The sequence below is a fragment of the Lissotriton vulgaris genome, chromosome 9 (genome assembly GCF_964263255.1).
Source record: "Lissotriton vulgaris chromosome 9, aLisVul1.2, whole genome shotgun sequence".
NCBI lineage: Eukaryota > Metazoa > Chordata > Amphibia > Caudata > Salamandridae > Lissotriton > Lissotriton vulgaris.
Genome location: NC_141697.1, coordinates 64,263,758 through 64,290,599, shown reverse-complemented (window position 1 = coordinate 64,290,599; position 26,842 = coordinate 64,263,758). Strand labels below are relative to the sequence as shown.

Below are 26,842 nucleotides of genomic sequence, written 5' to 3'. Positions count from 1 at the left end.
CAGCACAGGCACACTAGAGGTTAGGTGAAAACAGTACATGTGATATCATATAGTACATAAGTCTACACTATCGTCCTGACGTAACCACAACCTGCAGATCGTCTCCTGTAAGCACAAGAGAGATATGTGGCTATACATTTTTGAGTAGTTTACATTTTTGAGTAATTTTACTATTTTTGGATTATTCACACAATCCGAGTGTAAGTTACATTTTTGGCATTTAATTACACTCGGCTTTTATGAATAGTCAAAAAGTAGTCAACTTACTAAAAAGTGTAAATTACTCACAAGTGTATAGCCCCAAGTCCTTCAGTTTGATGGAGACATGTGGGTTACACTTTTGGAGCACATTTATACTCAGAGTTTGTAAATAGCCACAAAATAGTTAATTTACTCAAAAGTATAAATTACTCTGAAGTATGAATTAGGACACCCTCCTTTTTTATATTTTCCTATAATTCTCCTACAATAACACTGAAAAATAAATGACTTACCTTCGGTAACGCCATATCTGGTAGAGACTCTAGCTAGACACAGATTCCTTACTTAAAAATTATCCCCAGTCATCAGACTGGATCCTAATTTTTTTTGTGAGCAGTACCCCTCCATGCCCGTAGGCGGAGTCATTCAGCTCTGCGTGGCTTAGTTGGCGGCATCTGCGATGGAAGTGATGTGCGCGGTGCTTATATAGGCACTACTCCAGAGCTCTGATGTCAGTTTCTTTTCACAAGTTTCACACCAGGAACGCAGAGCCAAAAAGAACACTGACCACTGGTAAGGAAAAGTGGGGCCCTGAAAGGGTAACAGCCCTCTCCCTAGAAATCCATTTGAATAGCAGGGATAATGGGTAGGTCGGTAAGGAATCTGTGACTAGATAGAGTAGCTACCAGAAAAGGTGTTACCAAAGGTAAGTAACTCGTTCAGCTGACAGAGACTTCTAGCCGCAGATTCCTTACCTTAGAATAGGTACCCAAGCAAAACCATCCCCAGGGGTCGGTCTGCAGACCAATTTCCAATTTCCTACGAGGAAGTCCTGCAGGACTGAATGGGCAAAACATCCATCTCGACGGACCTGACTGTCCAGGCAGCAGTGCTCAATGAAGTTGTGCAGGACAAGAAGGCCCACTTAGCTGCCTGGCAGATGTTCAAGAACGGAACTCCATATGCTAACTCAATGGTCGCAGCATTCACTCTGGTGGTGTGAGTATGCAAATCCTCAAAGGGTTGCTTCTTAGCCAAAGCATAGCAGATCTTTATACAGAACACGATCCATCTGGAGATGGTTCGCTTCTGCAAAGCCCATCCTTTCTTTGTTCTGACATACCCTACAAGGAGTTGGTTGTGCACCCGAAACTCTTGACTGAGGTCAAGGTAGAACTACAATGCTCTTTTTGGGTCCAGCCAGTGAAGTTGCTTCTCTTCCGTGGAGGGATGAGGCAGAAGGTAGGCAGAGTGATGGATCGGCCTACGTGAAAGGGAGTGACCCCTTTCGGTAGAAAGGAACCTCTCACAGAAAGCACCAGTTTGTCTGGGTAGGCGCTGAAATAGGGAGGCTTGGATGATAAAACCTGAAGCTCACTGATCCCCAGGCAGATGTTGCAGCCACAAGAAAGGCTGCTTTAATGGTAAGGATCGAGAGGGGGGGGGGGGGTTGGGAAACCCCAATTAATCCTTGCAGGCTTGGGCGACTATGAAGGATGGTGGACAACCTTTACAACAAAACTTTTACAACGCACTACCATTACAACGCGGTCATTACAACGCAAACCATTACAACGCATTGCGCTGGGGGGCGCTCTAGGATAGGGAATACGTTTAATTTTCTATCCAACACCTTCCCTAGTGTCCACAGGGACTGGAGTTGGAATAGAAAATTAAACTTATCACTATCCAGCACCTCTAAGCGCTATGCGTTGTAAAGGTTTGCGATGTAAAAACCGCGTTGTAAAGGCAGGCGTTGTAATAGCCTGCGTTGTAAAGTCATACATCCATGAAGGATAGGTAATGATGCCAGCAAGGGATTTCTTTTGTATTAAAAGCTTTATCAGTCCAGGAGAAGAGCAACAATTCTGAACAATCCTGTCTGAATAATCAGAGACTGCTATACTAAGTACAATTTTTTGAAAACGTGGTTAGAGTCAATCAGCTAACACACAACATAAAAATATCTGAACGAGAGAGACACAGAGAAAATTATCTTGTTGCTAAAAATGGTTACTTTTATAGATTTGTTTTTCAAAAAAGAACAAACAGGGTACAGATCAACAAAATCAGGTCACAGACACTGAAACAAAGCAAATGAAATAAAAATAGTACAATCAATATTTCATCTGTAGAGAAGTCCAATCCTAGCTTGTGTAGTCAAGATGAATCTTGTGATCAGTATATCATCTAGTTGTTTAAATCATAATCACAGGAATAGGACTAGATAGCTGACATTTCGGCCTCCCGTAGAATAAATCATTGAGACCTTCCTCAGGACAAAAGAACAGTAGATCTGCAGTTGTGACCCTTGTACAAACACACGAGGGACTACTTCAATTGGTCCACTTGTATGAACACAATAGGGATTGCCTCACTTGGTCCACTACTTTATTTGGTGTAATTTATTTTTATCTTTTTGCAAATGTCGAAGAATCTAACACGCAATAGTTTGTAGTCCTGCAGTTAGATTGGGACTCTCAATCAGAAGCACAATTCGACCCGACAGTATTGCCGAGATTGACTGCTCCGATCATTCTTGACGCAGTTTATTAAACACATTGTGAGTTCATGTCTTCAAAATAAATCACTGGGTAGTTGGTGTTCAACATGTCCTACTCAACAAAATATGCAAAGTCACAACAAATCCCTTGTTGTGACTTTGCATATTTTGTTGAGACATGAATTCACAATGTGTTTAATAAACTGCGAAAGTTGGAACAACACACTCATGTGTTTGGAATGAACTATTGTTGATACTTAGACTTATGGAATAAGACCACCTGGTCACCCTACGGTTGTGCTCCGAGTCGCTCTCTCCCAAGAGGGGGAGCATTGTATTAGAGTATGGCTCATGCCTGCTCCGAGACCATAGGAAGCACTTGTGCAACCGAATCCCAGATTGCATGGATGTATGGCTCAGGAGGCACGCAGTGTTCACTGACCACAGTCCTAGGCTGGCAAAAGAGAACATCTTCCTCCAAAAGGTATCCAGCCTCTTGGATTCCCTGTCCAGTGGAGTGCCAGGGAATGTGCCAGGATTGACCCTAGAGGTGGAAGCATAGACCACTGAGCTCTCCCGGTGGGGTGCTGGGTAAGAAAACCGTGGCCCCCCAGGAGCAGGGCGATTGCGGAAGGCAATTTTCCTGTGCACAGGAGCGTCTGTGCAGGGGCTTGGACCAGGCCTCTAGTAAAGCATTCTTAAGGGCTTCATTACAGGGGAGTAAGGGTAGGCGGAGTCATTCAGCTCTGCGTGGCTTAGTTGGCGGCATCTGCGATGGAAGTGATGTGCGCGGGTCTTATATAGGCACTACTCCAGAGCTCTGACGTCAGTTTCTTTTCACAAGTTTCACACCAGGAATGCAGAGCCAAAAAGAACACTGACCACTGGTAAGGAAAAGTGGGGCCCTGAAAGGGTAACAGCCCTCTCCCTAGAAATCCATTTGAATAGCAGGGATAATGGGTAGGTCGGTAAGGAATCTGTGACTAGATAGAGTAGCTACCAGAAAAGGTGTTACCAAAGGTAAGTAACTCGTTCAGCTGACAGAGACTTCTAGCCGCAGATTCCTTACCTTAGAATAGGTACCCAAGCAAAACCATCCCCAGGGGTCGGTCTGCAGACCAATTTCCAATTTCCTACGAGGAAGTCCTGCAGGACTGAATGGGCAAAACATCCATCTCGACGGACCTGACTGTCCAGGCAGCAGTGCTCAATGAAGTTGTGCAGGACAAGAAGGCCCACTTAGCTGCCTGGCAGATGTTCAAGAACGGAACTCCATATGCTAACTCAATGGTCGCAGCATTCACTGTGGTGGTGTGAGTATGCAAATCCTCAAAGGGTTGCTTCTTAGCCAAAGCATAGCAGATCTTTATACAGAACACGATCCATCTGGAGATGGTTCGCTTCTGCAAAGCCCATCCTTTCTTTGTTCTGACATACCCTACAAGGAGTTGGTTGTGCACCCGAAACTCTTGACTGAGGTCAAGGTAGAACTACAATGCTCTTTTTGGGTCCAGCCAGTGAAGTTGCTTCTCTTCCGTGGAGGGATGAGGCAGAAGGTAGGCAGAGTGATGGATCGGCCTACGTGAAAGGGAGTGACCCCTTTCGGTAGAAAGGAACCTCTCACAGAAAGCACCAGTTTGTCTGGGTAGGCGCTGAAATAGGGAGGCTTGGATGATAAAACCTGAAGCTCACTGATCCCCAGGCAGATGTTGCAGCCACAAGAAAGGCTGCTTTAATGGTAAGGATCGAGAGGGGGGGGGGGGTTGGGAAACCCCAATTAATCCTTGCAGGCTTGGGCGACTATGAAGGATGGTGGACAACCTTTACAACAAAACTTTTACAACGCACTACCATTACAACGCGGTCATTACAACGCAAACCATTACAACGCATTGCGCTGGGGGGCGCTCTAGGATAGGGAATACGTTTAATTTTCTATCCAACACCTTCCCTAGTGTCCACAGGGACTGGAGTTGGAATAGAAAATTAAACTTATCACTATCCAGCACCTCTAAGCGCTATGCGTTGTAAAGGTTTGCGATGTAAAAACCGCGTTGTAAAGGCAGGCGTTGTAATAGCCTGCGTTGTAAAGTCATACATCCATGAAGGATAGGTAATGATGCCAGCAAGGGATTTCTTTTGTATTAAAAGCTTTATCAGTCCAGGAGAAGAGCAACAATTCTGAACAATCCTGTCTGAATAATCAGAGACTGCTATACTAAGTACAATTTTTTGAAAACGTGGTTAGAGTCAATCAGCTAACACACAACATAAAAATATCTGAACGAGAGAGACACAGAGAAAATTATCTTGTTGCTAAAAATGGTTACTTTTATAGATTTGTTTTTCAAAAAAGAACAAACAGGGTACAGATCAACAAAATCAGGTCACAGACACTGAAACAAAGCAAATGAAATAAAAATAGTACAATCAATATTTCATCTGTAGAGAAGTCCAATCCTAGCTTGTGTAGTCAAGATGAATCTTGTGATCAGTATATCATCTAGTTGTTTAAATCATAATCACAGGAATAGGACTAGATAGCTGACATTTCGGCCTCCCGTAGAATAAATCATTGAGACCTTCCTCAGGACAAAAGAACAGTAGATCTGCAGTTGTGACCCTTGTACAAACACACGAGGGACTACTTCAATTGGTCCACTTGTATGAACACAATAGGGATTGCCTCACTTGGTCCACTACTTTATTTGGTGTAATTTATTTTTATCTTTTTGCAAATATCGAAGAATCTAACACGCAATAGTTTGTAGTCCTGCAGTTAGATTGGGACTCTCAATCAGAAGCACAATTCGACCCGACAGTATTGCCGAGATTGACTGCTCCGATCATTCTTGACGCAGTTTATTAAACACATTGTGAGTTCATGTCTTCAAAATAAATCACTGGGTAGTTGGTGTTCAACATGTCCTACTCAACAAAATATGCAAAGTCACAACAAATCCCTTGTTGTGACTTTGCATATTTTGTTGAGACATGAATTCACAATGTGTTTAATAAACTGCGAAAGTTGGAACAACACACTCATGTGTTTGGAATGAACTATTGTTGATACTTAGACTTATGGAATAAGACCACCTGGTCACCCTACGGTTGTGCTCCGAGTCGCTCTCTCCCAAGAGGGGGAGCATTGTATTAGAGTATGGCTCATGCCTGCTCCGAGACCATAGGAAGCACTTGTGCAACCGAATCCCAGATTGCATGGATGTATGGCTCAGGAGGCACGCAGTGTTCACTGACCACAGTCCTAGGCTGGCAAAAGAGAACATCCTCCTCCAAAAGGTATCCAGCCTCTTGGATTCCCTGTCCAGTGGAGTGCCAGGGAATGTGCCAGGATTGACCCTAGAGGTGGAAGCATAGACCACTGAGCTCTCCCGGTGGGGTGCTGGGTAAGAAAACCGTGGCCCCCCAGGAGCAGGGCGATTGCGGAAGGCAATTTTCCTGTGCACAGGAGCGTCTGTGCAGGGGCTTGGACCAGGCCTCTAGTAAAGCATTCTTAAGGGCTTCATTACAGGGGAGTAAGGGTTCAGATGAGGCAACTCTCAGCTGAAGCACCTCTGTCATGACAGTTGTCTTAACTGCCTCTGAGGGCAGCTGAAGGCCCAAGACCTCAATAACCCTGCACAGGACCATAGCAAATGAGGTACCCTTCTCCATCGCCATGGTAGGAGAAGAGACCAAGCCAGTCTCTGGTGGGGTATCTAACGAACTGGCATCCACCAGTTTCTCATACCAGTTGTCCTCAGTATCATCTAGGGCATGCTGGTATCCATAAGGGCTCTCAGACCCCTCCCATTCATCTCGCTCCCCAGGTCTGTCAAATGTAAAATGTACTGCCTCCAAGCTGGAGGGCATGGTCCCGGTCATCGCTGGAGCCAGCATCGGTCGAAGCCTGTCCGGCTCCATGTTGGAGTTGGGAATGGTAATGGAGATGGTACTGCTGCAGGGCAATAGCGGCAGAGCCAGTTTTGGCATTGGAGCGGGCACTGAGGAAGGTTGCCGTTTTGCAGGCAGCGCCGTTCCGGACCCAACACCGGATTCAAGGAGCTCCAGAGGGGTTGGGCTGCCCAAATATGAGGTACATGGTCTCATAGAATTCTGTCAGTTGGGCACTAAGGGAAAGTCAGGGAATTGTGGAGTAGACCCTGTCTCAGGCTCCACTGAAGTGCAGAGCCTGGAGTGCCGATGCTCCCACAAGAGAGACCTCTTTGATTTCTTGGACTTCTTCTTGCAGTGAGACTTCCACGACGATTTCGAAAAAGACATCAACCACCAGGTGTGGCTGCGTGAGTGGTCCCAGGACCTTCCACGCAACCAGTATCTTGAACAACACTGGGTCATCGGACGTCAAGGCGCTTGACGGAATGCTCACTGAGCACCTTCAGGTGCATGGCATGGCAGTCCTCACAGGTCTTTGAGTTGTGGTCCCTCTCCAAGCACCACAGACAAGCCAAGTGTGGGTATGTCACCGACATTTGTCTTTGACAGGCGCCACATGGTTAAAAATCAGTATGCTTCGTTAGGGACATCCCTGTCATATCAGGAGACAAAGCTCTCAATAAAGGTATGACAAAAAGACGAGATGAAAACAGTCAAAAAAACGACGAAGGGTAGCTATGGGGTTCCACAGGGCTCTAGTCTGAGCCCTACTTTGTTCAACATTTACATGGAACCCCTAGCTCAAATCATAGAGAATTTCGGTGTGGGCATAGTTAGCTATGCCGATGATACGCAGCTCATGTTCAAGCTTACCCCGGATACTGATAAGAATGCTTCTAATTTCTCGGAGTGCATGACTGCTGTCGCCGGATGGATGGACAGTAACTGCCTCCGGCTGAATGGTGACAAAACTGAGGTGTTAGTAATAGGAAATAAAACCTCCCTTTGGTCCCAAGCATGGTGGCCTACATCGCTTGGTGAATGCCCTCAACCGGTCGAGAAAGTCAAGAACCTCGGGATCATGATCGACTCTGACCTTTCAGGTAAATCCCAAGTTCATAAGATCATTGGCAAATGCATCGGAACACTAAGAATTCTTAGGAAAATCATCGACCTAATACCGATTACAGCCAGGAAAACGATCGTACATGCTCTTGTCACACCTCACCTGGACTACGGGAATGCCCTTCTGCTAGGCATTAACCAAAAACTCCTACACCAGCTGCAATGTGTACAGAATGCAGCCGCCCGATTGGTACTAGGCCTTTCGAAAAGAACCTCGGCCAAGACAGCACTGTCCAAACTGCACTGGCTTCCCGTAAGGGAAAGAATAAAATTCAAGAGTCTCTGCCATGTCCACAGGATAGCCCACAACAAAGGCCCCTCATATCTAAGAAGCCTCATGACCATTCATCGTCCTATTCGCCATTTGAGGTCTTCAGGAATGTCCCTCTTCAAACTGCCCCGCGTTCAAAAAGCAAAAATCGGTGGCCGATCCTTTTGTTATCTAGGAGTGAAACTCTGGAACGCTCTTCCGATTCATTTAAGAATGGAACCCTCTGAAACTCTTTTCAGAGCAAATTTAAAAACTCACCTTTTTCCTCAATAACTCCGGCCCCTTGTTCCCTCCGACATAACCTTCGGATGAGAGTTTTCAGCACTTAGCGCGGGGATACACAGATGTGCAGCCATGCGCTTAATAAATGTTTTTACTTACTACTACTACTCTTCGCAGGTCAGTGTTATCTGGCGCAGAAAGAACTGACCTCAGCGCACTGGAGTGGTGCCTATATAGGCACCAAGCATGTCACTTCTGGCGCAGACGATGCAGACGGGGAGCCGAACGGTGCCACCTACCGCAACGTAGGAGTACTGCTCAAAAATGTTCGGATCGAGCACGACACCTGGGAAATATTTTAAGGTAAGGATTCTGTGGCTAGAAGACGTCGCTATCGGAAATCAAGCATACGTTAGCCTCAGTGACATCAGAAATTATGTAATATGACTGCTTTTACCACCCCTGACATCAGCAGTGGCAAAGAGAATGACAGAGGTCGCAAGAAGCAAACCAGGCGTTGCAGCTGCAACACCTGGCAAACCCTAAATGGCTCCCTCCATAGCTCCCTCCCTCTCTTCAAGCACCTGTAGCAACTTATTTTGTTCATGTGTCTCCTGCTCCTTATATGCCTGTGCGTGTGCTTTAAGCTCCCACATTCTGTCCATGCACCTGAAGCTCCTCGTTCTATCCATGTGTCTCCAGTTCCTTACTCAGTCTACTCTGTCTTTGTACTCTAAACTCCCACATTCTGTCCATTCTTACTCAGTCTAGTCTGTCTTTGTACTCTAAACGACATGTCCATCCACAACTATACCCTAGTATCAGTGCCCCTTCCGCTATCCCTAGTACCTCTACCTTAATTCTACCTCTATCATAGTTACCTGCACAATAATACTCTTATCCCGACTTTTACTCTGTACCTCTAACCTACCGATACCAAAATGCAACTACCCCTACTTCAGTATCTCTGCAATAACCTACACTATGCCCTAGTACCTCTACAGATATCAGTACACAGTGCATGTACGTGGCCTATATCTCTGTGCCCCTGCATATGCCCGTCTCTAACCCTTCTCATGCCTTAGCACCTCTCGTTTCTGCTCACACCCAAGCACCTCTAGTCACGCCTATACCCTCGTAGCACTATCTGAGCTCGAGCTCTACCACAGTACCTTAACTCCTTGCTGTACAATACTCTTACCTCTGCCTATGTGTACAGCTACCTCTAGCCCTCTCCCTGCCTATATCTTAGTTTCTCTACAATAACCTTCCGTGTACCTCAGTAGGTCTACCCCTACCTGTGCCCAAGTACTTCGACGGAGTAGATTTGCGGTAGGATTAAAACCACTTCAGGCGCAGACAATGATGGTTGCAGGGCAGAGGGCGTTACCACGAGCGGCAGTACTACACGGGCCACTTGCGTTTACGGAGTGCGTTATGTAAACGAGCAGAGGGGGCGCAGAGGACCGAGGGGCCCGGGGGCTCAGCAGCATAAAGGTCTCAAGGAAGGTGCGCGTGAAGGCGGGGGCGCGCGCGCAGGCCTGAAGGGATAATTGCGCCTCCGACGACAAGGCTCTGACGAAGGCGGCCTATTAAAAGCCGCGCCGTCAAAGCGCCGGTGACTTGACACAGGGCTCGGCTGAGTCATCATAGCACTCTCTGCAAGCGGCTCCCTGGCAACCGCATCTCAAGTGCCTGCTTATTCTGAAGGTCACTCAGCTTGGAGACTTCAGAGAAGAGACGGGGACAGACACAGAGGAAAAGAGAAAGTGCTCGGTGGCAGTGGAGGAAGAGAGAGACGGAAAGAGACAAAGCGCGAGGAAAGAAAGAGATGGAGAGAGAGGCAAACATAGACTAAACAGGGGTATACGGAAGAAAAGACAATAGGCAGAGATGTAAAAGATAGCCAGAGTGAGAGATACAGCGCCAGAGAATGCAGGAAAGAAAAGGACTTCGATGTACAACGCCTTTCTATGGGCACAAACGTTTGCGAACACAAAAAGGCATTTTCAAATACACAAAGTCCTAATTGCGATTCGGAAACCTGTTAACCAATCGTAATTTGTGTTTGCAAATTCGTATTTGAAAGGGGTGTGTTTAGGGTGTCCCTTCCAAATACCGATTCTCATTGGTATGGATGCTGTTGCAAATCATTTTCACTTTACTGCCAACTCAAAGTTGGTGGTAACCCATCCACAAATGAGTGGGAAGGGGTTCCTAAGGGACCCCTTCCTCTTTGAGAATGGTTGAAAAAATGTTTTTTAAGAGAAGGCAGTGGTCCCTCACTGTCTATTCCTAAAAAATTAAACTTAATCGTTTCATTTTTTTCTTTTTAAACGCAACCCATTTCCTTTTAAGAAAAACGGACTGCGTTTAAACAAAACAAAAGATTTGCTTTATTTAAAAGCAACCACAGACATGGTGGTTTGCAGACCCCAGCTGGATGCAGTGAATCGTAGTGGGAGACAAATTGCAACCTCCCTCATTAATATTCATGAATTACGTTTATTTGTGACCCACTATGAATCGCTATTTAAGGAATGGGGCTAAAAACCCCTTTTTAGGGCTCGTGCCTGTGTTGCAGTGCATAGCATTGCACGCGCAGCGAGAGCCCTTTTGTATGGGGTTTTGAAAGCTGCTCACACGCTCGTGCATGTGAGCAGCTTTCCGCGGCTGCCATTGGCTTTCGCGCGCTTTTAAAAAACAAGCCATCATGCAATTGGGCAAAGGCGGGCGCATGTCCCGCCTTTGTCGCCCGCCATTGTCCGCCCATTCCCGACGATGGCTAGCTCGCGCTGCAGCGAGTGTTCGCCTCGCTGCAGAGCTCCCTCCCCCGCTCCTCTGTGGTGCGCGCACCACTAGTTTCCATTCCCGGTCCTGCTCCTCTGTGGTGCGCGCGCACCACTGGTTTTATTTTACAATCTATTGCAGCACAGAGATTTCCGTAAGTAGATTTGTCGCTTTTATTTCAATCTTTTTGAAGGGGTTTTTAATACAACTATTGCAGTTTTAGATTTAGTTTTATGTGCACTGTAAGGTTTTTTATTTTTGCCAGTATGTTAGCACATTTCATTAGCTTCCATATGTTGATTATAACGTAGGGCAAAGAGTGTGCCTGCAGTTTTCTTTCGCTAGTCACAGTAACAACCCTTGCATTGACTTGAGTGTGACAACGCAGATCCCATCACAACTCCTTAGACTGGCAAGTGTCGAGAGTTGTTTCAAATCAAAACCGACTTTAGCAGGTCGTTTGGTGAAAGGTCCGGGCTTATTGCTGTTTGCAAGTTTTGCTGGCAGTGAAGCGGTGCCCTGTTTTGCTCTGCGAACGCACGCTGTAAGCGATGTGCGTGTGCAGTGTTGCCTCGGTTTCCATGGTTTCAGATGCAGCGCAGTCGCCTTGAGGAAAAGAGGTTTGAAAAGGCCGATCCATATTGTCTAAAAATTCTCAGAATTTTAAAGGACAGCCCATTAAGTACTAGACCTTTTTTATGTCCATGTTGCTTGCAGTAAAGAATGTTTCAAGGAGGCCTAAGCTTACCAAGTTCGAGAAAAGCCACCTCTAATTTGGTGGCCATGGCTCCAAATGGGACTTTAGTTACAGCAGAATCCCCTAAAATAAATCCTGCTTCGTCTACATGGATTAGTTACAGCAGTACTTCAGCCAATCTAGTATAGAAGCCCCCTTATTTTCAAAGTGAAGCAGTCAGTCAGATCTGAGGTAGCCAGTAATTCAAGAAGACGAGGACGAGGCAGGGGTCATGGAGGGCAAACTTGTCTCATTTTGTGGAAACTCCACTTCGCCCATGGAGGACTTTATTTCTAATTTGTCGGGCCAGAACGGTAGCAGTAACTGCTGTGATTATAGCTCTTAGAAGCTGACCAGTTCTTTATGAATCACGATGGAAAGGATCGTCTGTGAACTATTGTAATATTTGCCTCCTTTAACGTGGCTCTGGTGGTGAGACTTGAAATTTTCATTACACATTCATCCTTCCCACAACAGGGGAGTTCAGATGTGGCACGCTCACCTCGAGCTCCAGCTGGTGCCCTGGCTGTGAGAAAGAAAAGATTGTAGAAGGGACTAGGTAGTTGTCTTTCCCAAGGACAGGAGGAGAAAAAAGCCATTCTGACAGCACCAGTGGGTAGATACAAGTGCTCTGGTATGATCGAATTGCAGTTGCAAACAAGCATTGAAAATGCAATAGGTCTCGCCTTTGATTAAATTAAAGCCATTTGCTTTCTAATGATATTATATAGCAAAGCAAATAGCTTTTAACTTAATAAAAGACTAGACCTATTGCATTTTTAATGCTTGTTTGCATTAGTGATAGGAATGACCAAATAGTGATTCATCAAAAATTTCTATTTGATAATCGCTATTAGTATTATTTGTACGTATAGCTCTTAGTTCAAGAGCGTTTCAGTACTCACACAGACACTCAGAGACTCAGAGGTCATCAATTCTTCTGAGCGTTCCATTCAGCATGGCTGTCGCAGCAAACGGAGGCCTCGGTTCGGCCCTGACTTAAAGGCGGGCTTGCAGACTTATCACCCAGCACTGGTGGAATTAGATACTCCACCTTACTAAAGTAGAACATTCCACACATTCAGAGTTCAGTGCCATAACGGAGAAGAGTGTATCATCAAGGCCTTTACCCCGATACAAGCCAATTTGTGGTAGGAGGGGCAATCCATTAGAAATCCCATCTTTGCATAAGTAGGACAGGGACAATTCAGCCATCAAATGTAAACATAGCAGCTACAGCCCCAAAGCGTAGGAGCATTGTTAGTGATATGCCTTGTATCCCTACATAAGGGGGCATGTTACGGTCTGCTGCACTTTATCTGGGGGTCTTTCATGGATTTAACTCTGCTATAAGTGATCACAGACCGGTCACTCCAGATTCAACTGCTGGTTTGCCAGCATTCTTGAAGAAGTAACCCCTGAAGCTCAGCATTCCCAATAGTGGAGCAGGAGGAGTCTCCACTGCCAGAACAACAACGTAGAGGGAATGTGACACTGAATATGTGGGCCTTAAACCTCCCTCTACTGCTGCCTTTGTACCATGGGTGATCTGGCACCTAACCATGTTTATGCACCTGTATTTTTGCCACTAAAATTGTTCCCCATTCTTAATAATGTCCAACCAAGGGTGATGTTGCAAATTAGTTTGATTTTCTGCCTTAATGTATTTTTTCCACCTGTAGGTCTTTCCACTGCCATGTTTGTGTTATATCAAAAGTGATTTTGCATAATAGGTGTGTTTTGCTCTTGCAAGTGTTTCAACACTCATTTGTGATCCAGTAAGGGTGATTTTGTCAAGGACTGGATGCAGTGAGGATTCATTTTGTTACATTTATCAACGCACAAAAAAGGCTGAATCCTCATCAAAGTCATAAGCTTTGAATAATCCCACCCATGTGCGAGGATTCAAAGCACTTAAAAAAAATATATATTTATATTTGATCACCAATGAGGAATTCAACTACCTGCGAACTGAGTTCCCAATAACCCCAATAATGTATTTTATACCAAAAATACACAAAGGAACTGCGCCGGTACCGGGGAGACCCATAATCAATTACAGAGGAGGGATTTTAGAAAAAATATCTGAATATGTGGACTTTCACCTGCAAAAATTGGTAGTTGCCATGCCATCATACATCAAGAACACTACTCACTTCCTTGTGAAATTAAAAGATATTGCATGGTCGTCCAAATATCTATTGATATCCCTTGATGTGTGTGCCTTCTACACTAGTATTAACCACATAGATGGTATCAATGCAGTCAAGCACTTTTTAGGAAGTAGACCGATAGAATTTTACCAACATGGCAAAATGATTGTAGAAATAATATTATGTCTCTATAATAACTACTTCTTATTTAATAAGGACGTTTACCATCAGATCAGGGGAGTCGCCATGGGGGACTGCATCTCCCCAAGCTACGCATGTTTACACGTGGGCTGGTGGGAGGAGCAGGTCCTCAGGGTGGAATATAAAAACATATGGGCAGAGCACATCATAGGATGGATGCGCTTCATAGACTACATATTCGTCATATGGAAGGGACCTAAGTCTATGGTTAGAGACTTCATTCAGAAACTCAATGTGAACAACCTCAATTGCCAGTTCACTGCAGAAATTAACAACAAAACCATAGACTTCTTGGATGTCCATGTATGTATCGGAGAAGGAGGTATTGAGACCACATTGCATAGAAAGAGTACAGCTGGGAACTCAACGCTTCATGCGTCGAGTTTTCACCCCACCCACTTGATAAGAAGTATCCCATATGGGGAATTCTTAAGGCGGCGTAGAATCTGTAGCACTGATCAATTTTTTGAAGAGTGTATGAATGAAAGTAAGCTCAGGTTCTCAGCTAGAGGTTACAGTGACCAGGTCATTAATACAGCTTTGGCCAAAGTCAGAACTAAATCTAAGAGCGATTTATTAACTTGCTCTAAAACCACAGGAGTCAAGAGAAAAGGGAATTCCGCCTTTAAGAACACAGAAAGTACTTCAATGAGATTTGTAACAACACAGTAGCCAGCACAAGAAAATCAGGACTATTATAAACAAGCACTGGCCAATAGTCCAAACAGACACAGTACTCAGTCAGTTATTCCCAAACCCCCCAGCTTTGAAATTTAGAAAATTCAAGCCCATGTACAATGCCTTAGTCAGGCCTAGTCCTTTATTGAAAACCTTAGCCAGCCAGCCGAGTACAATGTGGCTAGCACCACGTAACGGTTTCATTAAGTGTAATACACGCAGAGCATGCGAATTTGGAATAAACACATCACAGTACACTACCGTATACAGTGCATCAGTAAACCAAATCAAGGCCAGATATAGCTGCCGTACCGAATTTGCTGTCTACGTGTTGAGTTGCACATGTGACTTGCAATACGTGGGCAGCACAAAGCTTCAGGTACATGTACTCATTTTGCAGCATCTGAGAGCAATAGTCAATTTGGATATGACTTATCCAGTGGCTAGTCACTTCATGGCAGTCCATAGGAACAAACTAGAATATCTCAAATATTATGTCATCGCTGCAGTTCCACCAATGACAAGGGGAGGGAACAGGGAGAAAGTCCTTAGACAATTGGAGGCGAAATTTATACATGAACTAGACACTATCACTCCGAATGGACTCAACAATGGGGAAGAACTGTACAATTTTCTATAAGGAAAACCACCTTTTTAGATTTTGTGGATTGTCTTTTACAATACTAGTATTTTATGGAAATAGAATATTTTACATTGGTCTATAATATAATATTTATATTTATACATTTTTTGTGGTTATTTATGAAATTGTTAAGATACAATCTAATTTTAATACTTTCCACTACCTATTATATTTGGAATCTAATTTAAAAAAGTATATTCATTTGATTGGACCTTCGTTCCTTAAAGGATACTTATGTTTACATATTTAAATACTCACATATTATGACAGCAATTTTAATCAGCATTTTGCTCATATCTTCCCAAATTACTCCTGAAAATCTTGATTTGTAAAAGTAAAATCCGGATTTTGTGTTAGATTTTTATAGTCACAATAAGTACAATTGTGAATATTTACTTATTTATTTTTCTAGTTTTGAAGCACAAATTCACTTTAGAAAGCACTTTCAGAAGCACTTTTGAAGTTTATCTCCATTTGGTGTTTACATAAAGATCAGCAGTTATCAAAGCAACATGGTCGTGAAGAATTCTAACAATGGGTCTCAAGCACGAAATAATGAAAAATCCCTTGATTTATTGTGGTCGACTGTGTTACCCCTAACAACAAAGTAATTCTGACAGCGTTGTCACCTTTGTAATGAGTATAGTGGGTTAACACCACACTGCAGGACTACAATTTTTCCCCTTTGGCAGTTATAGGCATGCATGGATATATAGTCAATTGACAAATGTGACTCTCATGACAATGATAAGCCTATTTGTATACACATGAATGTATTTTAATAACCATTTTTAACATGTCAAATTTTGCACTTGATCCGAATATGTATTTAAACCAGTATTATACAATTTTCCAAGATTTCATTCATGCACGTTGCTCTTTATTATTATTATTTATATATTATCCGGGATTCATCCCATAATTATGAAAACAATACCAATTGTATTGCTCTTCACAAAATGAAATTCACAGAATGTTAAATGGATATAAATATGAAGTGTTTCTTCTATTTTCATTAAGTCACATGCCGCAATGAGTGGAGAAAAAATGTGTTTAAAAACTGCAGGAGACGATAGTCTCGTCATGTGAACAAGCCCACTTGTGGGGCGAAACGCGTCATTCACCATGCCGGAGCGTCTGCCTTTTTAAATAAAGAAAACAATCACGCACCAACCTGGAGTCCGTGTCCCAATCTTTGTTTCGATTGTGGAGCAAGCTGTGGGAACTATGGTGTACTATATATATATATATATATATATATATACATATATATATATATATATATATATATATATATATATATATATATATATATATATATATATATATATATATATATATATATATATATATATATATATATAAAACAATACACTTTTGGGTGATTAGTGTGCTATACAAATCAACATAATACACCAAACTTTGTGCAAGAGTACCCGACATATATGCTTGCGGCCTAAATGATGCCTGCCATCCAACTCTAATTAAGATATGTATTGGCTTTACCTATAGGTCTGGTTTTGACCACTAGCCTTTCGGCTTTGTAAGTCTTTTAGCTTTGTAAGTTGCTTGTTTTGTTTTCCCATTGTTTTTTTAAAACTATATTGTTGGTGGAACTCCTGAGTCCTCACCAGCCAAAATACAGAAAACATTGCCTTAAAGCAAAAAATAGTTTTTTTGTCACAAAAAATACATTATCATAGTCTCTTGCACTAAAGGGAGCTACATTGTATGAAGATGTCTGCCACTTGTGTAAAGTGAGATGCCATCACTCACAGTAAAGTTAGCCAATTACTGAAATGGGCTGCCTCATGCTGTGTACTGTAGTTGGCAGAAACCAAATGTGACTGAAACAACAAACCAATGTCGAAGCGGCTTGAAGGAAAGCATCTAGAAGTATGTATGTTATACATACAATGTTAGTAAAATCAGAAAGTTGTGACTAGGCCAGACCTAACTCGTAAAATAAAACCAGCTAGCAACATTAGCTGCGGTGTGTCTTTTTACCTCATGCAAGAAGTTATGTAGGACTTACTCCTCCAGTTGAATTTTTTTCAATGCCTTGTTATGAATGCAACAAACTACAGCAGGCCACACCCTTGATGAAATATAATTCTTACGCCAGTTCATCATTAAAATTAATAAACATCAGATTATCCCCACACGTGTACGGAGATATTCCAATATTTATTAAATTAATTAAGAAGACCCCCATTATAAAAAAGTAAAGTAAAAGTTACTTATCTGTAACATGGGTTCTCTCCCCTGAGTGTCTCATTAAATGTATAAGCATTTAAATATTGTGCACATATCTATACTGGGTCCTGTGATTCTGTATGTGCACTGATATATTTTAATACTCATGCATATTAAAATCTAAGATAGAGAAATGAGAATTGCAGATTGCACCAGGGGGGCCAGTTCACAAGACCTTTTTCCAACCGTCTCTTGCTTGTATGGTGCAGTAGGTAAGGAAGTAGGCTCAAAGACCAGCCACATACATGTTTTCATAGTCTCTGTACATGAGGATAGGATGCGAGTGCACTAGGACACGCTCTGAGCTCACCATCCTTCTTACACCTGTACGTTTTTGCTGTTGCTGGAATTTTGTTCTTCTGAATCCCCCTATCCTTTTCTAGATTTCTTTATGACTGCAGGGACTAAAATGGGTCAGCTCACAAAGAAAGGGATAATTCCACATCGCATAGTAAATGTTTATACTAGATAATGTTTCCATGTACAATGTGCAACTCACACTAAAGGAAGTATTTAGAACAGTCGATGTACTGGGCTAATGCCTGAAGGGATACAGTACCTGGTAGCAGGTTTCCAGCTCTTTCCCATTGGCTGTAAATGACAGCACACCAGTGGCCAGGTCCACGAGGCACCCAATTTCAAAGTCCACACTGCTTGCCCGGCTAGATCGCTGTGTGGTGGCGGAGAGGTCTCCACCCCAAACCATGTAGCAATTGCTCCGTTTCACGCTGAAAGACAAAACAAGGTGGCAAGTCGGTTTAGTGAAATAAGGGCAGCACTTGTACTGGTACATCATAGCCAGACAGAGTACAATGGGATAAACAGCTGTCAGTCTCAAAGCTAGAGCGAGGATGGTCTAATTGAATATATTGATACCCAATAGTATTCTGTTTCTGAAAGGCCGCTAGGTGAGGGACAGAGTGAGACATATATCAGGTGTTACACCTCCGTGTCTGCCCTGGTGCCTCCAGATCCTCACAGAGCCTGTTAGTATGTGGTATGCTTGCTACACTGTACATGTGACCCACGCACCCCACGGTATCATATCACAAGTCTGCCCATGTTCCCTGTCTGCTTACACTCATTATTCATCTGATCCAAGCACCTCAGGATATCGCAAGTCTATCCATGTGACTCAAGCATTTCATGCCATCACAAGGCTGTCCATGATCCCTGTCTCCTTACACAGTCTGTTCATGTGATACAAGCATCTCATGCTCTCACAAGTCTGTTCATGTTACCTTTCTCCTTATGTGAACCAACCACCTCATGCCATCACATGTCTGTCCATGTTCCCTGCCTCCTTACACTCTCTGTCCATGTGACCCAAGCACCTCATGGTATCACAAGTCTGTCCATGTTCCCTGTCGCCTTACACTGTATGTACATGTGACCCAAGCACTTCATGCTTTCAAAAGTCTATTAATATGACCCAAGCACCTCATGGTATCACAAGTCTGTCCATGTTTCCAGGCTCCTTACAGTGTCTGTCCATGTGACACAAGCACTTCATGCTATCACAGGTCTATGCATGTGACCCAAGCACCTCATGGTATCATAAATCTGTCCATGTTCCCAGGCTCCTTACAGTGTTTGTCCAAGTGACCCAAGCACTTCATGCTATCACAAGTCTATGCATGTGAGCCGAGCACTTCATGCTATCACAAGTCAATGCATGTGACCAAAGCACCTCATGGTATCATAAATCTGTCCATGTTCCCAGGCTCCTTACAGTGTCTGTCCATGTGACACAAGCACTTCATGCTATCACAAGTCTATGCATGTGACCCAAGCACTTCAAGCTATCACAAGTCCATGCATGTAACCCAAGCACCTCATGGTATCACAAGTCTGTCCATGTTCCCAGGTTCCTTACAGTATCTATCCATGTGACACAATCACTTCATGCTATCACAAGTCTATGCATATGATCCAAGCACTTCATGCTATCACATGTCTGTGCATATGGCCCAAGCACCTCATGGTATCGCAAGTCTGTCCATGTTCACAGGCTCCCTACACTGTCTGTCCATGTGACCTAAGCACTTCACGCTATCACAAGTCTGTACATGTGACCCAAACACCTCATAGTATCACAAGTCGGTCCATGTTCCCAGGCTCCTACAGTGTTTGTCCAAGTGACCCAAGCACTTCATGCTATCACATGTCTATGCATGTGACCCAAGCACCTCATGGTATCACACGTCAGTCCATGTTCCCAAGCTCCTTACAGTGTCTGTCCATGTGACCCAAGCGGTATGTAACACTTACAACGCAACTTTTACGTCGTAATGCTGTTACAACGCAGCTATTACAACGCAGGATCCATTACATCGGATGCCATTACAACGCATGGCATTACATAGCAGATGGTATTACAACGCATACCATTACATCGTAAGTATTGGTAAGTATATATATTTTTTTATTTTATTTAATATTATATAATTGATTTAATTATTATTAATTATAAATAAAAATATTTATTTATGTTTTTAAATATTATAAATTAAATATATTAATTTAAGTAATTTTGGGGTACATGGGTGTTTTTAGGTTTTAGGGCAGGGTTTGGGTTTTGGGGTACAGTGGTGTTTTTAGGTTTTAGGGCAGGGTTTGGGTTTTGGGGTACAGGGGTGTTTTTAGGTTTTAGGGCAGGGTTTGGGTTTTGGGGTACTGGGGTGTTTTTAGGTTTGAGGGCAGGGTTTGGGTTTTGGGGTACAGGGGTGTTTTTAGGTTTTAGGGCAGGGTTTGGGTTTTGGGGTACAGGGGTGTTTTTAGGTTTTAGGGCAGGGTTTGGGTTTTGGGGTACAGGGGTGTTTTTAGGTTTTAGGGCAGGGTTTGGGTTTTGGGGTACAGCGGTGTTTTTAGGTTTTAGGGCAGGGTTTGGGTTTTGGGGTACAGGGGTGTTTTTAGGTTTTAGGGCAGGGTTTGGGTTTTGGGGAACTGGGGTGTTTTTAGGTTTTAGGGCAGGGTTTGGGTTTTGGGGTATTGGCGTGTTTTTTGGTTTTAGGGCTGGGTTTGGGTTTTGGGGTACAGGGGTGTTTTTAGGTTTTAGGGCAGGGTTTGGGTTTTGGGGTACAGGGGTGTTTTTAGGTTTTAGGGCAGGGTTTGGGTTTTGGGGTACAGGGGTGTTTTTAGGTTTTAGGGCAGGGTTTGGGTTTTGGGGTACAGGGGTGTTTTTAGGTTTTAGGGCAGGGTTTGGGTTTTGGGGTACTGGGGTATTTTTAGGGTTTAGGGCCGGGTTTGGGTTTTGGGGTACAGGGGTATTTTTAGGTTTTAGGGCTGGGTTTGGGTTTTGGGGTACAGGGGTATTTTTAGGGTTTAGGGCTGGGTTTGGGTTTTGGGGTACAGGGGTATTTTTAGGTTTTAGGGCTTGGTTTGGGTTTTGGGGTACAGGGGTATTTTTAGGGTTTAGGGCTGGGTTTGGGTTTTGGGGTACAGGGGTATTTTTAGGGTTTATTTTTTTTAAAGTACGACTTTAATTAAATTAAATTAATTAAATTATTTTTTATTAATTACATTTATTAAATCAAATTAATTACAATTTTAAGATTAATTCAATTATATTAATTAAATTAAATTAATTAAATTTAAATAATTACTATTATAAAATTTATTAAATCAAATTAATAAAATTATATTAAATTAATTAAATTACATTAATTCCTATTTTAAATTAAATTAAACTTATTTAAATAAATTATATTAATTACATTTTTTAAATGAATTTAATTATATTAGTAAAATAAAATTAATTATATTAACTTAATTACATTTTTTAAAAAAAGTTATACTTACCTATACTTACGATGTAATGGTATGCGTTGTAATAGCATCTGCTATGTAATATCCTGCGTTGTAATGGCATCCGATGTAATGGAAGCTGCGTTGTAAAAGTTGCGATGTTACAGCATGCGTTGTAAAATAACGCGTTGTAACATCATAGATCCGACCCAAGCACTTCATGCCATCACAAGTCTATGCATGTGACCCGAGCACTTCATGCTATCACAAGTCAATGCATGTGACCAAAGCACCTCATGGTATCACAAGCCTGTCCATGTTCCCAGGCTCCTTACAGTGTCTGTCCATGTGACCCAAGCACTTCATGCTATCACAAGTATATGCATGTGATCCAAGCACTTCGAGCTATCAAATGTCTGTGCATATGGCCCAAGCACCTCATGGTATCACAAGTCTGTCCATATTCACAGGCTCCCCTCACTCTCTGTCCATGTGACCCAAGCACTTCGCTCTATCACAAGTCTGTACATGTGACCCAAGCACCTCATGGTATCACAAGTCTGTCCATGTTCCCAGGCTCCTTACAGTGTCTGTCCAAGTGACCCAAGCACTTCATGCTATCACAAGTCTCTACATGTGAGCTGAGCGCTGCATGCTATCACAAGTCTATGCATAGGACCCACGCACCTCATGTGTAGGAAGGTGGATATCTGACTATGGTTACCCCCAACTTTTTGCCTAGTGTTTTGCTTGTTTTAGACATAGTTGGCCTGGGATCCTGTTATCCAGGACCCCAGGCTTCCTGCTCTCTCTGTTAAAATTGAACCATGTACCTTAGGTACATATCTAATTAGTATTGGGTCACTCTTGTAAGTCCTTGTACAGTGTACCATAGGTACTCAGGACTTAAGTGAACCCAAGGCCTACCAGGGGCTGCAGCATGTATTATGCCACCCCTGGCTGGCCATCCAAATCTGACACAACTGGCTGATCAATCAGCTGGGGCAAGGTGGTGTAATCACCCTTTGCTGTAGATATAGTATACCTATATCTAAACCTAAAATGGACACATATACTCCTATAAGTCACTCCTATGGCAGGCCTTAACAATCCTGGAGGCAGAGTGCTTGGAATTATGTGAGATGGTGCTCTAGCAGGAGCTGAGCGTCTGCAGCTTTCGGAACCAAGTCCTTTAGCTGTTTCCATGATAACGCTATACCCGATACTTTTAAATGCATTATAATCCTCGCGGTTATTGCTAACTTTGGCATAGCATTATCAAAACATGTCGAGTAAGGTGTCATACAAATTGGAATAGTACCCCCTCGCCAATTCTGGCGACGGGGGTAGCATTCCACCCTTTTAGAGGGACACGACATGTATGTAACTGTGAACCCCAGTTAAAGTTAACTCGAGCCTCAGCATCACAAAATGGATGCTGCCACCACAGACACAAGTCTGACCTCCTGCTGCTGGGAGTCCTTCCAGCAAGGGAGGCTTGGACAAAGGGTTTCCTGCCTTGGGAGGTGCTAGCACCACCCAGACAGGATTTTGTGTATTAGGCCTGAAAGGAATGAGACATGCCTGGGGCACACAAGGTGCCCTGTGCATTTACCGGCTCAAACCAGTTGCTGGGGCACTCCAGCCCCAGCTCTGGCGCGAAACCGGACAAAGGATAGGGGGTGTAACCACCCCCCTTCCTGGTCCCACCCATAGGAGGGAACTAGTCATAGTACAGCCCCCTTTAGGAGAATAAAGGTAGGAGCTGGTCCCATTCCCAATTAGATTATCCTGAATTGATTTTACAAGAAGAAACTCTGGGCTTCGACGTTCTGCTCCACAGAAGACTTAAGAAATCTCCCTTGTGGCCAAGGAGTGACCAACCTGCACAAGCAGGCACCATCAAGCCTTCCAGCGGTTCACTTTGTCGTCTTCCCGAGTGGATCCAGACCTCAGAGCCCGACGAGACCCGGACTTCCAGACCTCTCCGACCTCTACCTACATCTGCAGCACAGCTGAGATTCGTGGGTGCGACGAGACACGTGGGACCGGCCATCTTGAAGAAACTGCAATTCGCTTCCAGCACGACTTCTGAGGTATCCTCGACGAAGTGCTTTGGGGATTGAGAAGCCCCAGCCCCGAGCAGCTCCTGCCCAGAAGATCAGCCCTCCTGCATCCACGAGATCTGCGTGGGGCCCTTTTGCTTGATTGCTGCTCGACGCGTTGTCTGGTCACTTGCCGGCTGGCTAGTGACCTCCTAGACGACGATCCTTGAAATCCACACTGCTGGTCTGGTTGTTCCAGACTGGACCTTGCTTCCCTGCAGAGGAGAAGCACCCCGGACCCTCCTGGTCAAGTCAAGTCAAGTCAAGTCAGAAATTTGTATAGCGCGCTACTCACCCAGAGGGTCTCAAGGAGCTCAAGGGAAAGGGGATTGTTACTGATCGAATAACCAAGTCTTAAGTTGCTTCCTGAATGAGAGGTGGTTCTAGGTGAGACGGAGGTGAGAGGGGAGGGAATTCCAGGTCTTGGCCACCAGGTAAGAGAAGGATCTTCCTCCCATGGTGGCTTTTCGGATGCGTGGGATCACGGCGAGGGCTAGGTTGGCCGAACGTAGTTGGCGGGTGGGGGTGTAGAAGGATAGGCGATTGTTGAGGTAGCTGGGTCCTAGGTTGTGGAGGGCATTGTGTGCGTGAGTGAGGAGACGGAACGTGATTCTCTTGCTGATAGGGAGCCAGTGTAGGTCTCTCAGGTGTTCTGATATGTGGTGGTTTAAAAAGCAAGTGTGAGTGCGGGTTTCAAATAATCACCGTACTCAATGATGGTCGACATGTTTCTGCATTGTGTTGAACAAAGTTTCAAATGCATTCTTCAGGACCGGAAATATAAAAACACTGCTACTTAGATTAGAGAAATTAAGAACAATATCACCTGATCTTCAGGTACATACTCAACCGTATACCAAATTTGATGGTTGAGAGGCTTCACCCCACCTGGCCACAGCGCAGGTATGAGGAGCACCGCTCTGTCCGTCGGTGTCTCCTGGCAGTCAGCTGTACTGCTGAGTACGGTGATTATTTGAAACCCGCACTCACACTTGCTTTTTAAACCTTAGGGATTGGGAGACACTAATAAATGTTGTTCGTCCACCCGATCACCTAATTTTATATTTTTCCCTCACTTAACACTCTTACCACTATAACACTGCCTTTACAGTAGCCACGTTAATTTTTTGTACTTTATACACCACCCCTTATCTCACACATATCGGTTACGGTAACATATGACCGGCCGTTCAGTCTCCTGGGTAAGGAGAACCCAAATGATGAGAAAGAGGGCGGTACAGTGTGGCTTCTGATGGGAACTATTTCTCCATATGCTCTTGAGCCTCAGTCTGGCCTGCATTTCACTATCGGAGCTCACTCACTGGTGTCTTTTGTGTAGCATTGGTTTTGTGATCCACCCTGTTTTGACTTTTTGTGACCCCCAGGTGTATTCTGTTGTGATAATACTGTATTCTGGGGCATGCACCTGGTCGGTCGGTAAACTCGCCCTTAGACCCTACTCTCATTGTTTGTTGTGTAGGTGTTGAGGTATGTCCAGGATGAGTCGGGCGGAGGCGTTTTGAATGCGTTGAAGTCTTTTCTGCAGTTTGGCTGTGGTTCCAGTGTAGAGGGTGTTTCCGTAGTCTAGTCGGCTGGTGACAAGTGCATGGGTGACCATTTTCCTAGTTTCCGTGGGGATCCATCGGAAGATCTTTCGGAGCATGCGTAGGATGTTAAAACATGATGATGAAACGGCGTTGACTTGTTTGGTCATGGATAGGGAGGAATCTAGGATGAATCCTAAGTTGCGAGCATAGTTCGTTGGTATGGGTGCGCTGCCTAGTGCCGGGGGCCACCATGAGTCGTCCCAGGCAGAGGGGGATGTTCCTAGGATGAGGACTTCCGTCTTGTCCGAGTTTAGTTTTAGGCGGCTGTTCTTCATCCATTCGGCTACGTCTTTCATCCCTTCGTGTAAGTTGGTTTTGGCGGTGGTTGGGTCTTTGGTGAGGGAGAGGATCAGTTGAGTGTCGTCAGCGTAGGAGATGATGTTTAGGTTGTGTTGGCATGCAATGGATGCGAGGGGGCTCATGTAGACTTTGAAGAGGGTGGGGCTGAGCGAAGATCCTTGTGGTACGCCGCAGATGACTTCGGTGGCTTCTGATCTGAAAGGGGGGAGACGGACTCTTTGGGTTCTTCCGGCGAGGTACGATATGATCCAGTCCAATGCCTTATCTTGTAGTCCGACGTTCCTGAGGCGATGTACTAGGGTGTGGTGGCATACCGTGTCGAACGCTGCGGAAAGATCCAGGAGGATGAGGGCCACTGTTTCCCCGTTGTCGAGTAGTGTTCGGATGTCATCTGTAGCTGCAATGAGGGCGGTCTCGGTGCTGTGGTTAGCTCGAAATCCGGATTGTGAGGGGTCAAGGGAGCCGTTAGACTCTAGGAAGGCGGCGAGCTGGCTGTTGACGGTCTCCTCAATGACTTTAGCCAGGAACGGGAGGAGCGAGATGGGACGGTAGTTCTTAAGTTCGGTGGGGTCTGCTGTAGGTTTCTTCAGGAGGGCACTGAGTTCGGCATGCTTTCAGCTTTCCGGGAAGGTAGCGGTGTTGAACAAGAAGTTGATGATATCTCGGAGTTGGGGTGCGATGACGGAGTCGGCCTTATTGAAGATGTGGTGGGGGCATGGGTCGGTTGGAGAACCGGAATGGATGGAGTTCATCATGCGTATGGTTTCTTCGGTGTTGATTGGGGTCCAGGCGCGGAGGGTGGTGGTAGGGGGCTTCAGTTCGAAGGTAGGGGGAGAGGACAGGTCGCTGAAGCTGTTATGTATGTCTGCGATCTTGCTGTGGAAGAACGAGGCTAGTGAATCGCATAAATCTTGAGAGGGAGTGATGTCGTTGTTGCCGGCGCTGGGGTTGTAGAGCTCATTGACGATGTTGAAGAGTTCTTTGCTGTTGTGGGCGTTGTTGTCTAGTTGTTTTTTAAATGCTGACTTCTTAGTGGTGCGGATCAGCTGGTGGGGTTTGCGGGTGGCGTTCTTGAAGGCGGTCATGTTGTCTGCGGTTGGGTTTTTTCTCCAGATTTTCTCGAGGGTGCGGCAGTTCTTTTTGGAGTTCTTAAGGTCGTCTTTGAACCAGGAGGCTTTTTTGCTTTCTGGTTTGATGGGACGGTTTTTCAGGGGTGCTAGTTCGTCAACGCAGTGGGTGATCCATTGTGCAAGGTTAAAGGCTGCTTGATTTGGGTCCGTAGATCTGGCAGGAGGGTTTGGGTTCAGTGATGTGGTGAGTTGGTCGAGGGTAATTTTGTTCCAGTTTCTGCGGGGAACCTGTTGCGGGTGGTGGTGGGTCGTTGTCTTTCTGAAGCTGAAGTGGACG

The 26,842-nt window shown here is 44.5% G+C and overlaps 1 protein-coding gene across 5 annotated transcripts in view; it reads right to left on the bottom strand.

The window, feature by feature from the left end:
- RYR3 (ryanodine receptor 3) overlaps positions 1–26,842 on the bottom strand; it is a 1,864,151-nt gene that overhangs the window by 1,054,947 nt on the left and 782,362 nt on the right. For all 5 annotated transcript variants that reach the window (XM_086937034.1, XM_086937032.1, XM_086937031.1 and 2 more), the window contains one exon: positions 18,236–18,404. In XM_086937034.1, coding sequence (XP_086793160.1) covers positions 18,236–18,404 — 169 coding nt within the window. The remainder of the gene's footprint in view (positions 1–18,235; positions 18,405–26,842) is intronic.